Below are 15,376 nucleotides of genomic sequence, written 5' to 3'. Positions count from 1 at the left end.
AGTTTGGGCCAGTTTGGGGTCCCAGTTTGGGCCAGTTTGGGGTCCCAGTTTGAGGTCCCAGTTACCCCAGTTTGGGGTCCCAGTTATCCTAAATTGGGGTCCCAGTTTGGGCCAGTTTGGGGTCCCTGTTACCCCAGTTTGGGGTCCCAGTTACCCTAAACTGGGGTCCCAGTTTGGGCCAGTTTGGGGTCCCAGTTATCCTAAATTGGGTCCCAGTTTGGGCCAGTTTGGGGTCCCAGTTTGGGCCAGTTTGGGGTCCCAGTTTGGGCCAGTTTGAGGTCGCAGTTACCCTAAATTTGGCTCCCAGTTTGAAGTCCCAGTTGCCCTAAATTGGGGTCCCAGTTACTCTAAATTGGGTTCCCAGTTTGGGCCAGTTTGGGGTCCCAGTTACCTTGAACTGGGGTCCCAGTTTGGCCCGGACTGAGGTCCCAGTTACCCCAAATTGGGGTCCCAGTTTGGGGTGGATTGGGGTCCCAGTTACTCTAGATTGGGGTCCCAGTTTGGGGTTCCAGTTACCCTGAACTGGGGTCCCAGTTTGGGCCATGTTGGGGTCCCAGTTACCCCAAACTGGGCTCCCAGTTACCTTGAATTGGGATCCCAGTTTGAGGGCCCAGTTACCCTCAATTGGGGTCCCAGTTTGGGGTGGATTGGGGTCCCAGTTACCTTGAATTGGAGTCCCAGTTTGGGCTCCCAGTTCCTCTAAATCGTGGTCCCAGTTACTTTGATTTGGAGTCCCAGTTTGGGCCAGTTTGGGCTACCAGGTAACCCAAATTGGGGTCCCAGTTTGGCCCAGTTTGTGGTCCCAGTTTAGGGTGGATTGGTGTCCCAGTTACCCCAGTTTGAGCTCCCAGTTACCCCAGTTTGGGCTCCCAGTTACCCCAGTTTGGGCTCCCAGTTAGGGCCAGTTTGGGGTCCCAGTTTGGGGCTAAATTGGGGTCCCAGTTACCTTGAATTGGGGTCCCAGTTTAAGGGTCCAGTTACCCCAAATTGGGCTCCCAGTTTGGGGTGGATTGGACTCCCAGTTACCCTAAATTGGGGTCCCAGTTTGGGCCAGTTTGGGGTCACAGTTACTCTAAATTGGGCTCCCAGTTTGGGGTGGATTGGGCTCCCAGTTACCCTAAATTGGGGTCCCAGTTTGGGCCAGTTTGGGGTCACAGTTACTCTAAATTGGGCTCCCAGTTTGGGGTGGATTGGGCTCCCAGTTACCCTCAATTGGGTTCCCAGTTAGGGCCAGTTCGGAGTCCCAGTTTGGGGTGGATTGGGGTCCCAGTTACCCCAGTTTGGGTTCCCAGTTCCCCTAAATTGGGGTTCCAGTTACCTTGAATTGGGGTCCCAGTTTGGGCCAGTTTGGGGTCCCAGTTACCCCAAATTGGGTTCCCAGTTAGGGCCAGTTTGGGGTCCCAGTTTGGGCCAGTTTAAGGTCCCAGTTACCCCAAATTGGGCTCCCAGTTTGGGGTCCCAGTTACCCTAAATTATCCCAGTTTGGGCGATCTTGGGATCCCAGTTTGAGGTCCCAGTTACCCGAAATTGGGGTCCCAGTCTGGAGTCCCAGTTTGGGGTGGATTGGGGTCCCAGTTACCCCAGTTTGGGGGTCCCAGTTACTCTAAATTGAGGTCCCAGTTTCCCCAGTTTGGGCCAGTTCAGGGTCCCAGTTACCCCAAATTGGGGTCCCAGTTTGGCCTCCCAGTTCCCCCCAGTCTGGGCTCCCAGTTCCCCCCAGTCTGGGCTCCCAGTCCACCCCAGTTTGGGCTCCCAGTTCCCCCCAGTTTGGGCTCCCAGTCCCCCCAGTTTGGGCTCCCAGTCCCCCCAGTTTGGCCTCCCAGTCCCTCCAGTTTGGGCTCCCAGTTCCCCCAGTCTGGGCTCCCAGTTCCCCCAGTCTGGGCTCCCAGTTCCCCCCAGTCTGGGCTCCCAGTTCCCCCCAGTCTGGGCTCCCAGTTCCCCCCAGTTTGGCCTCCCAGTTCCCCCCAGTTTGGCCTCCCAGTTCCCCCCAGTCTGGGCTCCCAGTCCCCCCAGTTTGGGCTCCCAGTCCCCCCAGTTTGGGCTCCCAGTCCATCCCAGTCTGGCCTCCCAGTCCATCCCAGTCTGGCCTCCCAGTCTCCCCAGTTTGGGCTCCCAGTCCCCCCAGTTTGGCCTCCCAGTCCCCCCAGTTTGGGCTCCCAGTCCCCCCAGTTTGGCCTCCCAGTTCCCCCAGTTTGGCCTCCCAGTTCCCCCAGTTTGGCCTCCCAGTTCCCTTTGCTTTTCCCGCCCCTTTTTGGGTTCAATCCCCCCGGTTTTGGGGCTGGGGTCACTTTGGGGTCCCCCCTGAACCCCCCCCCCCTTTTCTCTCCCACAGCCTGGAGCTCCGGAGCCCCCCCAGCCTGAGAAGAGCCCCCCAAAACCGCCCCAGGACCCCCAAAATCCCCCCAAAACCGCCCCAGGACCCCCCAAAACCGCCCCAGGACCCCCCAAAACCACCCCAGGACCCCCAAAATCCCCCAAAACCTCCCCAGGACCCCCCAAATCCCCCAAAACCGCCCCAAAACCACCCCAGGACCCCCAAAATCCCCCCAAAATCCACCCAGGACCCCCCAAAACCCCCCAGGACCCCCAAAAATCCCCCCAAAACCTCCCCAGGACCCCCAAAACCGCCCCAAAATCCCCCCAAATCCCCCCCAAAATCCCCCAGGACCCCCAAAATCCCCCCAAAACCCCCCCAAAACCTCCCCAGGACCCCCCAAAACTTCCCCAGGACCCCCCAAAATCCCCCCAAACCTCTCAGGACCCCCCAAAAATCCCCCAGGACCACCTCAGCCCCCCCAGGACCCCCCAAAAATCCCTCAGGACCCCCCAAAACCCCCCTGGGACTCCCCAGCCCCCCCAGTTTGGGGTCTGGGACCCCCAATTCCCCCTCGGGACCCCCTAAATCCTCCCCAAATTTTCATTTTTTGGGCTTGGGGACCCCCAAATCCCCCCCAGACCCCCCAAATTTTCCTTTTTTTGGGCTTGGGGACCCCCAAATCCCCCCAAACTCCCCAAATTTTCCTTTTTTTGGGCTTGGGGACCCCCAGATCCCCCTGAACCCCCCCTAAATTCCCATTTTTAGGGGTCTGGACCCCCAAATCCCCCCCAGAGCCCCCCAAATTTTGGGTTCTCGAGGTCAGGACCCCCCAAACCTCCCCCAAATTTCGTATTTTTGGGGTTGTGCCCCCCAAATTCCCATTTTTGGGGTCGTGACCCCCCAGAACTCCCCCAAATTACCATTTTTTGGGTTTAGACCCCCCAAATTTTTGATTTTTGGGGTCAGGACCCTTCAAAGCCCCCCAAATTCTCATAATTTGGGCTTGTGCCCCCCAAATTTTGGCATTTTCAGGTTCAAACCCCCCAAATTTTTGCATTTTTGGTTTCAAACCCCCCAAATTTTGGCATTTTTAGGTTCAAACCCTCGAAATTTTGGCATTTTCGTGTCCAAACCCCCCAAATTTTGACATTTTCAGGTTCAGACCCCCCAAATTTTGACATTTTCGGGTTCAGACCCCCGAAATTTTGACATTTTCAGGTTCAAACCCCCCAAATTTTGGCATTTTTGGGTCCAGACCCTCCCAGATTTTTGATTTTTGGGCCTGTGACCCCCAGAACCCCCCAAATTTTTGCATTTTTAGGTCCAAACCCCCCAAATTTTTGCATTTTCGGGTCCAGATCTCCCAAATTTTGGCATTTTCAGGTTCAGACCCCCCAAATTTTGGCATTTTCAGGTTCAGACCCCCCAAATTTTGGCATTTTTGGGCTTGTGACCCCCAGAACCCCCCAAATTTTGGCATTTTCGTGTCCAAACCCCCCAAAATTTTTGCATTTTTAGGTTCAAACCCCCCAAATTTTTGCATTTTTAGGTTCAAACCCCCCAAATTTTGGCATTTTCGGGTTCAGACCCCCCAAATTTTGACATTTTCAGCTTCAAACCCCCCAAATTTTGGCATTTTTAGGTTCAAACCCCCGAAATTTTGGCATTTTCGTGTCCAAACCCCCCAAATTTTGACATTTTCAGGTTCAGACCCCCCAAATTTTGACATTTTCGGGTTCAGACCCCCGAAATTTTGACATTTTCAGGTTCAAACCCCCCAAATTTTGGCATTTTTGGGTCCAGACCCTCCCAGATTTTTGATTTTTGGCCTTTTTCCCCCCAAACCCCCCAAATTTTGTAATTTTTGGGTTCAAACCCTCCAAATTTTGGCATTTTTAGTTCCAAACCCCCCAAATTTTGGCATTTCCGGGTTCAAACCCCCCAAATTTTGACACTTTTGGGTTCAGACCCCCCCAGATTTTTGATTTTTGGGTTCAAACCCCCCAAATTTTTGCATTTTCAAGGCCAAACCCCCCAAATTTTGTCATTTTCAGGTTCAAACCCCCCAAATTTTTGCATTTTTGGTTTCAAACCCCCCAAATTTTGGCATTTTTAGGTTCAAACCCCCCAAATTTTGGCATTTTTAGGTTCAAACCCCCGAAATTTTGGCATTTTCGTGTCCAAACCCCCCAAATTTTGACATTTTCAGGTTCAGACCCCCCAAATTTTGACATTTTCGGGTTCAGACCCCCGAAATTTTGACATTTTCAGGTTCAAACCCCCCAAATTTTGGCATTTTTGGGTTCAGACCCCCCAGATTTTTGATTTTTGGGCCTGTGCTCCCCAGAACCCCCCAAATTTTGGGATTTTTGGGTTCAAACCCCCCAAATTTTGGCATTTTCAGGTTCAAACCCCCGAAATTTTTGAAATTTTTAGGTTCAAACCCCCCAAATTTTGTCATTTTTAGGTCCAAATCCCCCAAATTTTGACATTTTCAGTTCCAAAACCCCAAAATTTTTGCATTTTCAGGTTCAGACCCCCCAAATTTTGGCATTTTTGGGTCCGGACCCTCCCAGATTTTTGATTTTTGGGCCTGTGACCCCCAGAACCCCCCAAATTTTGTCATTTTTAGGTTCCAACCCCCCCAATTTTGACACTTTTAGGTTCAAACCCCTGAAATTTTGACATTTTCAGTTCCAAACCCCCGAAATTTTTCCATTTTCAGGTTCAGACCCCCCAAATTTTGGCATTTTTGGGCTTGTGACCCCCAGAACCCCCCAAATTTTGGCATTTTCGTGTCCAAACCCCCCAAATTTTGGCATTTCCGAGTCCAAACCCCCCCAACCTTTTCCCTTCCGTGCTCCCCCACCCCCCCCACCCCCCCAAATTCGGGGGTCGCGCCCCCTCCCCGCCATGGCCGACCCCATCATGGACCTCTTTGACGACCCCAACCTCTTCGGGCTCGACCCCCTCCCCCCCGAGGACCTGGTGGCCCCCCCGCCCGCCCCTCCCCCCAGCGACCCCCTGGCCGAGGCCTTGGGGCTCTCGGGGGCGCTCGACCCCCCCCCGGGACCCCCGGACCCGCCCCCGCAGGACGGCCCCGCCCCCGCCCCGCCCCCCGGCGGCCCCGCCCCGCCCCTCCCCGCCCCCACCCCCGAGGCCGAGGTGCTGAGCCAGGGCAACCCCTTCATGGGGGTCTCCGCCCCTCCCCCCGCCGCCCCGCCCCCACCCCCCAAAATCGTCATCCTCAAAGCCCCGCCCCCCGGCGGCCCCGCCCCGGCCCCGCCCAACGGCGGCAAAGTCACCTTGGCCAAGGTGCTGGGGGCGGCCCCGCCCCCCATCCGGCCCGGCCTGGGCGTGGCGGCGGCCGCGGGGGGCGTGGCCAAAGGGGGCGTGGCGGCGGCGGGGGGCGTGGCGGCGGCGGGGGCGGGGCGGCAGGTGAAGCAGCTGCTGCTGCAGCCCCTGAAGGCGGCGGCGGGGGGCGCACCTGGGACCCCCCTGAAACCCGGCCTGAGCCTGGGGCCCGCCCAGGTGAGCGGGGAGGGGCCGGGGCGGGGCTGGGGAGGGGCTGGGGGGCACAGGTGGGGCTGGGAGGGACGGGTGGGGGCTAGGAGGGGCCGGGGGCGGGGCTGGGAGGGGACAGGTGGGGCTGGGAGGGGTCTGGGGCCCGCCCAGGTGAGCCGGGAGGGGCCGGGGCGGGGCTGCGGGGGACAGGTGGGGTCTGGGAGGGGTCGGGGAGGGGCCTGGGGCCCGCCCAGGTGAGCTGGGGAGGGGCCGGGGGCGGGGCTGGTGGGGACAGGTGGGGCTGGGAGGGGCCTGGGGGGGACAGGTGGGGTTTGGGGGGGATTTGGGTGTGGCCAGGTGGGGTTTGGGTGTGGCCAGGTGAGCTGTGGAGCCCCACCCCAATGTCCGTCCTCGCTGACCACTGACCGCTGTGTCCAGGCACACTGACCACTGTCCATCCCCACACTGACCATCTGTCCGTCTGTCCATCCCCACACTGACCATCTGTCCGTCTGTCCATCCCCACACTGACCATGTCCATCTGTCAATCCCCACTGACCCTGTCCGTCTGTCTGTCCTTAGGGCGAGTCCAAGCGCATCACGCTGGTGCTGCAGCAGCAGCCCGGCCCTGTCTGTCTGTCCGTCTGTCCATCCCCACACTGATCAATGTCCGTCTGTCTGTGTGTCTGTCCGTCTGTCCATCCCCACACTGATCAATGTCCGTCTGTCTGTGTGTCTGTCCGTCTGTCCATCCCCACACTGATCAATGTCCGTCTGTCTGTGTGTCTGTCCGTCTGTCCATCCCCACACTGATCAATGTCCGTCTGTCTGTGTGTCTGTCTGTCTGTCCATCCCCACACTGATCAATGTCCATCTGTCCGTCTGTCTGTCCTTAGGGCGAGTCCAAGCGCATCACCCTGGTCCTGCAGCAGCAGCCCGGCCCTGTCTGTCTGTCCGTCTGTCCATCCCCACACTGATCAATGTCCGTCTGTCTGTCTGTCTGTCCGTCTGTCCATCCCCACACTAATCAATGTCCGTCTGTCCGTCTGTCTGTCCGCAGGGCGAGTCCAAGTGCATCACCCTGGTCCTGCACCAGCAGCCCGGCCCCGGCCGTGTCTGTCTGTCCATCTGTCCATCTGTCCATCCCCACACTGACCCTGTCCGTCTGTCTGTCCGCAGGGCGAGTCCAAGCGCATCACCCTGGTCCTGCAGCAGCAGCCCGGCCCCGGCGCCCCGCCCGGCCGTGTCTGTCTGTCCGTCTGTCCGTCTGTCCATCCCCACACTGACCTGTCTGTCTGTCTGTCCTCAGGGCGAGTCCAAGCGCATCACCCTGGTCCTGCAGCAGCAGCCCGGCCCTGTCTGTCTGTCCATCCCCACACTGTCCCAATGTCCGTCTGTCCATCCCCACTGACCAATGTCCATCCGTCTGTCTGTCCTTAGGGCGAGTCCGAGCGCATCACCCTGGTCCTGCAGCAGCAGCCCGGCCCCGGCGCCCCGCCCGGCCGTGTCTGTTTGTCCGTCTGTCCGTCTGTCCATCCCCACACTGACCAATGTCCATCTGTCCGTCTGTCCATCCCCACACTGATCAATGTCCATCTGTCCGTCTGTCCATCCCCACACTGACAATGTCCATCTGTCCGTCTGTCTGTCCGCAGGGCGAGTCCAAGCGCATCACGCTGGTCCTGCAGCAGCAGCCCGGCCGTGTCTGTCTGTCCATCCCCACACTGACCATTACCCCAATGTCCGTCTGTCCATCCCCACACTGACCCTGTCCGTCTGTCCGTCTGTCCGCAGGGCGAGTCCAAGCGCATCACCCTGGTGCTGCAGCAGCAGCCCGGCCCTGTCCGTCTGTCCGTCTGTCCATCCCCACACTGACCATGTCCATCTGTCCGTCTGTCCATCCCCACACTAATCAATGTCCGTCTGTCCGTCTGTCTGTCCGCAGGGCGAGTCCAAGCGCATCACCCTGGTGCTGCAGCAGCAGCCCGGCCCTGTCCTTCTGTCCATCCCCACACTGACCTGTCTGTCTGTCCGTCTGTCTGTCCGCAGGGCGAGTCCAAGCGCATCACCCTGGTGCTGCAGCAGCAGCCCGGCCCCGGCGCCCCGCCCGGCCGTGTCTGTCTGTCCGTCTGTCTGTCTGTCCATCCCCACACTGATCAATGTCCGTCTGTCTGTCTGTCTGTCTGTCCATCCCCACACTGATCAATGTCCATCTGTCCGTCTGTCTGTCCTTAGGGCGAGTCCAAGCGCATCACCCTGGTCCTGCAGCAGCAGCCCAGCCCCGGCGCCCCGCCCGGCCGTGTCTGTCTGTCCATCTGTCCATCTGTCCATCCCCACACTAATCAATGTCCATCTGTCCATCTGTCTGTCCTTAGGGCGAGTCCAAGCGCATCACCCTGGTCCTGCAGCAGCAGCCCGGCCCCGGGGCCCCGCCCGGCCGTGTCTGTCTGTCCATCTGTCCGTCTGTCCATCCCCACACTAATCAATGTCCGTTTGTCCGTCTGTCTGTCCGCAGGGCGAGTCCAAGCGCATCACCCTGGTCCTGCAGCAGCAGCCCGGCCCTGTCCGTCTGTCCATCCCCACACTGACCATGTCTGTCTGTCCATCCCCACACTGACCATCTGTCCGTCTGTCCATCCCCACACTAATCAATGTCCATCTGTCCATCTGTCCATCCCCACACTGACCTGTCTGTCCGTCTGTCTGTCCTCAGGGCGAGTCCAAGCGCATCACCCTGGTCCTGCAGCAGCAGCCCGGCCCTGTCTGTCTGTCCGTCTGTCCATCCCCACACTGATCAATGTCCGTCTGTCTGTCTGTCTGTCCGTCTGTCCATCCCCACACTAATCAATGTCCATCTGTCCGTCTGTCTGTCTGCAGGGCGAGTCCAAGCGCATCACCCTGGTCCTGCAGCAGCAGCCCGGCCCCGGCGCCCCGCCCGGCCAGCGTCACGTGGTCCTGGGCACCTTACCCGGCAAGCTCCTCCTGCAGGGCGGGGCCGCGGCCACGCCCGGCGCCACGCCCAAGGCCACGCCCGGCGCCCCCGCCAAGGTGGTGACGATCCAGCTGCAGGTGCAGCCCCCGGCCCCGGGCCAGGCCGGGCAGCCCCAGAAGATCCAGCTGATCCAGCAGGCCGGGGCGGGGCCCGTGGGCGTGGCACAGGTGCCCCAGGTGGTGGGCGGGGCCGGGCAGAGGCTGACGGTGCCCCTCAAGGTGGTGCTGCAGCCGCAGGTGAGCGGGGGAGGGGTGGGTGGGGGTGGTCAGTGGGGGTGGGGGTGGTGAGATGGGGGTGGGAGTGGTCAGTGGGAGTGGTCAGTTGGGGTTGGGAGTGGTCAGTTGGGTTTGGGAGTGGTCAGTTGGGTTTGGGGTGGTCAGTGGGGCTGGGAGTGGTCAGTTGGGTTTGGGAGTGGTCAGTTGGGGTTGGGGGTGGTCAGTTGGGATTGGGAGTGGTCAGTTAAATCTGGGAGTGGTCAGGTGGGATTGGGAGTGGTCAGTGGGGGTTGGGAGTGGTCAGTTAAATCTGGGAGTGGTCAGTTGGGGTTGGGAGTGGTCAGTGGGGTTTGGGAGTGGTCAGTTGGGGTTGGGAGTGGTCAGTTGGGTTTGGAGTGGTCAGTTGGGGTTGGGAGTGGTCAGTTGGCATTGGGGGTAGTGGTCAGTTGGGGTTGGGAGTGGTCAGTTGGGGTTGGGAGTGGTCAGTGGGCTTGGGAGTGGTCAGTTGGGATTGGGAGTGGTCAGGTGGGTTTGGGAGTGGTCAGTTGGTTTGGGGGTGGTCAGTTGGCATTGGGGGTAGTGGTCACTTGGGGTTGGGAGTGGTCAGTTAAATCTGGGAGTGGTCAGTTGGGTTTGGGAGTGGTCAGGTGGGATTGGGAGTGGTCAGTGGGAGTGGTCAGTTGGGGTTGGGAGTGGTCAGGTGGGTTTGGGTGTGGTCAGGTGGGATTGGGAGTGGTCAGGTGGGTTTGGGGGTGGTCAGTTGGGATTGGGAGTGGTCAGTTGGGGTTGGGAGTGGTCAGTTGGGGTTGGGAGTGGTCAGTTGGGGTTGGGAGTGGTCAGTTGGGGTTGGGAGTTGCCAGTTGGGTTTGGGAGTGGTCAGTTGGGCTGGAAGTGGTCAGTTAAATCTGGGAGTGGTCAGGTGGGTTTGGGAGTGGTCAGTTGGGATTGGGAGTGGTCAGGTGGGTTTGGGGGTGGTCAGGTGGGATTGGGAGTGGTCAGTTGGGTATGGGAGTGGTCAGTTGGGTTTGGGAGTGGTCAGTTGGGTTTGGGAGTGGTCAGTTGGCATTGGGGGTGGTGGTCACTCACCCCCCGTCCCCCCGCAGGCCGGCTCCTCCTCGGGCAGCTCCTCCAGCGGGCTGTCGGTGGTCACTGGGGTTTGGGGGTAGTGGTCAGTGGTCACTGGGGTTTGGGGGTGGTCAGTTGGGATTGAGGTGGTGGTCAGCTGGGTTTGGGGGTAGTGGTCAGTGGTCACTGGGGTTTGGGGGTGGTCACTCACCCCCTGTCCCCCCGCAGGCCGGCTCCTCCTCGGGCAGCTCCTCCAGCGGGCTGTCGGTGGTCACTGGGGTTTGGGAGTGGTCAGTTGGGGTTAGGGGTGGTCAGTTAGATTTTGGCTAGTGGTCACTGGGGTTTGGGGGTGGTCACTCACCCCCCGTCCCCCCGCAGGCCGGCTCCTCCTCGGGCAGCTCCTCCAGCGGGCTGTCGGTGGTCAGTTAAATCTGGGAGTGGTCAGTTGGGTTTGGGGTGGTCAGTTGGCATTGGGGGTGGTGGTCAGCTGGGTTTGGGGGTAGTGGTCAGTGGTCACTGGGTTTGGGGGTGGTCACTCCCCCCTGACCCCCTCCCCCCACAGGCCGGCTCCTCCTCGGGCAGCTCCTCCAGCGGGCTGTCGGTGGTCAGTTAAATCTGGGAGCGGTCAGTTGGGTTTGGGAGTGGTCAGTTGGGTTTGGGGGTAGTGGTCAGTGGTCACTGGGTTTGGGGGTGGTGGTCACTCACCCCTGACCCCGTCCCCCCGCAGGCCGGCTCCTCCTCGGGCAGCTCCTCCAGCGGGCTGTCGGTGGTCACTGGGGTTTGGGGGTAGTGGTCAGTGGTCACTGGGGTTTGGGGGTGGTGGTCACTCACCCCCCCTCCCCCCGCAGGCCGGCTCCTCCTCGGGCAGCTCCTCCAGCGGGCTGTCGGTGGTCAAGGTGCTGAGCGGCGCCGAGGTGGCCGCAGTGGCCGCGGCTCCGGCCGGCTGCCCGCGGGCCGGCGCGGACGAGAGCCGGCGCCTGGAGCACCAGAAGAAGCAGGAGAAGGCCAACAGGATCGTGGCCGAGGCCATCGCCCGCGCCCGCGCCCGCGGCGAGCAGAACATCCCCCGCGTGCTCAACGAGGACGAGCTGCCCAGCGTCCGGCCCGAGGACGAGAGTGACCGCAAGCGCCGGCGCAAGGGCGCCACGGACAGGGGGACGGGCAAGGAGGAGCGGCCGCGGCGCGGCAAGGGGCAGGGCGGCGGCAAGAGCAAGGGCAGGGGCAAGGCCAGGTGAGGGGGAGGGGAGGGGGCAGGGGGGTGGTCATCGGGTTGGTGGTCATCGGAGCTGGGCGGTCATCGAGGTTTGGTGCCCATCGTGGTGTTGGTGGTCATCAGAGGTTGGTGGTCATCAGAGCTTGGTGTCCAATGTGGTCAGTTGTGGTGTTGGTGGTCATCAGAGCTTGGTGGTTATCGGAGTTGGGTGGTCATCATGGTGTTGGTGGTCATCAGAGGTTGGTGGTCATCAGAGGTTGGTGGTCATCAGAGGTCGGTGGTCATCAAGGCTTGGTGGTCATTGTGGGGTTGGTGGTCATCAGAGCTTGGTGGTCATCAAGGCTTGGTGTCCACTGTGGTCATTCTGGGGGGCTGGCCAAGGAGGAGCGGCCGCGGCGCGGCAAGGGGCAGGGCGGCGGCAAGAGCAAGGGCAGGGGCAAGGCCAGGTGAGGGGGAGGGGAGGGGGGGCGGGGGAGGGGCGTGGGCGTGGTCAGCAAGGGCGGCGGCAAGAGCAAGGGCAGGGGCAAGGCCAGGTGAGGGGGAGGGGAGAGGGCAGAGGGGTGGTCATCGGGTTGGTGGTCATCGGAGCTGGGCGGTCATCGAGGTTTGGTGCCCATCGTGGTGTTGGTGGTCATCAGAGCTTGGTGGTTATCGGAGTTGGGTGGTCATCATGGCATTGGTGGTCATCAGAGGTTGGTGTCCATCATGGTGTTGGTGGTCATCGAGGCTTGGTGTCCATTGTGGTGTTGGTGGTCATCAGAGGTTGGTGTCCATCATGGTGTTGGTGGTCATCAAAGCTGGGTGGTCATTGAGGTTTGGTGTCCATCGTGGTCTTGGTGGTCGTTGAGGCTTGGTGTCCATCGTGCTCAGTTGTGGTGTTGGTGGTCATCGAGGCTTGGTGGTCATCAAGGCTTGGTGTCCAGTGTGGTCAGTTGTGGTGTTGGTGGTCATCAAGGCTTGGTGTCCTTTGTGGTCACCCAGGGTGTTGGTGGTCATCAGAGCTTGGTCGTCATCAGAGCTTGGTGTCCATCGTGGTCTCAGTGGTCATCAGAGCTTGGTGTCCATTGTGGTCACCCAGGGTTTTGGTGGTCATCAAGGCTTGGTGTCCGTCATGGTGTTGGTGGTCATCAGAGGTTGGTGTCCATTGTGGTCTTGGTGGTCATCAGAGGTTGGTGTCCGTTGTGGTCAGCCTTGGTCTTGGTGATCATCAAAGTTTGGGCTGGGTGGTCATCAGAGCTTGGTGGTCATCAGAGCTTGGTGGTCATCATGGTCTTGGTGGTCATCAGAGCTTGGTTTCCATCATGGTCTCGGTGGTCATCAAGGCTTGGTGTCCAGTGTGGTCAGTGGTGGTGTTGGTGGCCATCAGAGCTTGGTGGTCATCAGAGCTTGGTGTCCATCGTGGTCATCGAGGCTTGGTGTCCAGTGTGGTCAGTGGTGGTGTTGGTGGCCATCAGAGCTTGGTGTCCATCGTGGTCACCAAGGCTTGGTGTCCATCGTGCTCTTGGTGGTCATCAGAGCTTGGTGGTCATCGGAGCTGGGTGGTCATCGAGGCTTAGTGTCCACCGTGGTGTTGGTGGTCATCAGAGCTTGGTGTCCATCATGGTCTTGGTGGTCGTTGAGGCTTGGTGTCCAGTGTGGTCAGTTGTGGTGTTGGTGGTCATCAAGGCTTGGTGTCCTTTGTGGTCACCCAGGGTTTTGGTGGTCATCAAGGCTTGGTGTCCATCATGGTGTTTGTGGTCATCAGAGCTTGGTGTCCATCATGGTGTTGGTGGTCATCGAGGCTTGGTGTCCATCATGGTCTTGGTGGTCATCGAGGGTTGGTGTCCATCGTGGTCTTGGTGGTCATCAAGGGTTGGTGTCCATCGTGGTGTTGGTGGTCATCAGGGCTGGGTGGTCATCGTGGTGTGGGTGGTCATCAGAGCTTGGTGGTCATTGTGGTCTTGGTGGTCATCAAGGCTTGGTGTCCATCGTGGTGTTGGTGGTCATCAGAGCTTGGTGTCCGTCAGGGTTAACCTTGGTGGTCATCAGAGCTTGGTGTCCATCATGGTCTTGGTGGTCATCAAGGCGTGGTGTCCATCGTGGTGTTGGTGGTCATCAGAGCTTGGTGTCCATCATGGTCTCAGTGGTCATCAAAGCTTGATGTCCATTGTGGTGTTGGTGGTCATCAGAGCTTGGTGGTTGTCAAGGCTTGGTGTCCATCACGGTCTTGGTGGTCATCGGAGCCTGGTGTCCTTTGTGGTCACCCAGGGTGTTGGTGGTCATCAGAACTTGGTGTCCATCGCAGTCTTGGTGGTCATCAGAGCTTGGTGTCCTTTGTGGTCACCCAGGGTGTTGGTGGTCATCAAGGCTTGGTGTCCATCAGGGTTAACCTTGGTGGTCATCAAGGTTGGTGTCCATTGTGGTCTTGGTGGTCATCAGACCTTGGTGTCCATCGCAGTCTTGTCATCAGAGGTTGGTGTCCATCGTGGTGTTGGTGGTCATCGAGGCTTGGTGTCCATCAGGGTTAACTTTGGTGGTCATCAGAGCTTGGTGTCCATCATGGTCAGTTGTGGTGTTGGTGGTCATCAAAGTTTGGGCTTGATGGTCTTCAGAGTTTGGTGTCCATCGTGGTGTTGGTGGTCATCAAGGCTTGGTGGTCATTGTGGGGTTGGTGGTCATCAGAGCTGGGTGGCCATCAGATCTTGGTGTCCATCATGGTCTTGGTGGTCATCGGAGCCTGGTGTCCATTGTGGTCAGCCTTGGTCTTGATGGTCATTGAGGCTTGGTGTCCATCATGGTCTTGGTGGTCATCAGAGCTTGGTGTCCATCGTGGTCTTGGTGGTCATCGAGGCTTGGTGTCCATCGTGGTGTTGGTGGTCATCAGAGCTTGGTGGTCAGTGTGGTCTTGGTGGTCATCAAGGCTTGGTGTCCATCGTGGTGTTGGTGGTCATCGAGGCTCGGTGTCCATCGTGGTGGTGGTGGTCATCAGAGCTTGGTGGTTATCAAGGCTTGGTGTCCATCACGGTCTTGGTGGTCATCGGAGCCTGGTGTCCATTGTGGTCACCCAGGGTTTTGGTGGTCATCAAGGCTTGGTGTCCATCATGGTGTTGGTGGTCATCGAGGCTTGGTGGTCATCGTGGTGTTGGTGGTCATCAAGGCTTGGTGGTCATCAGAGCTTGGTGTCCATCGTGGTGGTGGTGGTCATCGGAGCTTGGTGGTCATCGTGGTCTTGGTGGTCATCAGAGGTTGGTGTCCATCGTGGTGTTGGTGGTCATCAGAGCTTGGTGTCCAATGTGGTCAGTTGTGGTGCTGGTGGTCATCAGAGCTTGGTGTCCATCATGGCCTTGGTGGTCGTTGAGGCTTGGTGTCCATCATGGTGTTGGTGGTCATCAGAGCTTGGTGGTCATCGGAGCTGGGTGGTCATCGAGGCTTAGTGTCCATTGTGGTGTTGGTGGTTATCAGAGCTTGGTGTCCATCATGGTCTTGGTGGTCGTTGAGGTTTGGTGTCCATCGTGGTCAGTTGTGGTGTTGGTGGTCATCGAGGCTTGGTGGTCATCAGAGCTTGGTGTCCAGTGTGGTCAGTTGTGGTGTTGGTGGTCATGAAGGCTTGGTGTCCTTTGTGGTCACCCAGGGTGTTGGTGGTCATCAGAGCTTGGTGGTCATCAGAGCTTGGTGTCCATTGCAGTCTTGGTGGTCATCAGAGCTTGGTGTCCATTGTGGTCACCCAGGGTTTTGGTGGTCATCAAGGCTTGGTGTCCGTCATGGTGTTGGTGGTCATCAGACCTTGGTGTCCATTGTGGTCTTGGTGGTCATCAGAGGTTGGTGTCCGTTGTGGTCAGCCTTGGTCTTGGTGATCATCAAAGTTTGGGCTGGGTGGTCATCAAAGCTTGGTGGTCATCAAAGCTTGGTGGTCATCAGAGCTGGGTGGTCATCAGAGCTTGGTGGTCATCAGAGGTTGGTGGTCATCAGAGCTTGGTGGTCATCAGAGGTTGGTTTCCATCGTGGTCTCGGTGGTCATCAAGGCTTGGTGTCCAGTGTGGTCAGTGGTGGTGTTGGTGGCCATCAGAGCTTGGTGGTCATCAGAGCTTGGT

The 15,376-nt window shown here is 59.0% G+C and overlaps 1 protein-coding gene across 1 annotated transcript in view; it reads left to right on the top strand.

The window, feature by feature from the left end:
* Window positions 1-3,085: 3,085 nt before the first annotated feature.
* The window catches only part of LOC311164648 (chromodomain-helicase-DNA-binding protein 8-like), a gene marked incomplete at its 3' end in the record, with an annotated part of 60,046 nt that continues 47,755 nt past the window's right edge, over window positions 3,086-15,376 (top strand). The window contains exons 1-3 of the mRNA XM_084224178.1: window positions 3,086-5,848; window positions 8,699-9,049; window positions 10,942-11,324. Coding sequence (XP_084080304.1) covers window positions 5,231-5,848; window positions 8,699-9,049; window positions 10,942-11,324 — 1,352 coding nt within the window. The remainder of the gene's footprint in view (window positions 5,849-8,698; window positions 9,050-10,941; window positions 11,325-15,376) is intronic.

Source organism: Fringilla coelebs (genome assembly GCF_963513975.1).
Source record: "Fringilla coelebs genome assembly, chromosome: 34".
In the NCBI taxonomy this organism is placed as follows: Eukaryota; Metazoa; Chordata; class Aves; order Passeriformes; family Fringillidae; genus Fringilla; species Fringilla coelebs.
The sequence above is the reverse complement of the archived record's forward strand: the minus strand, read 5'-3'. Positions and strand labels throughout refer to the sequence as shown.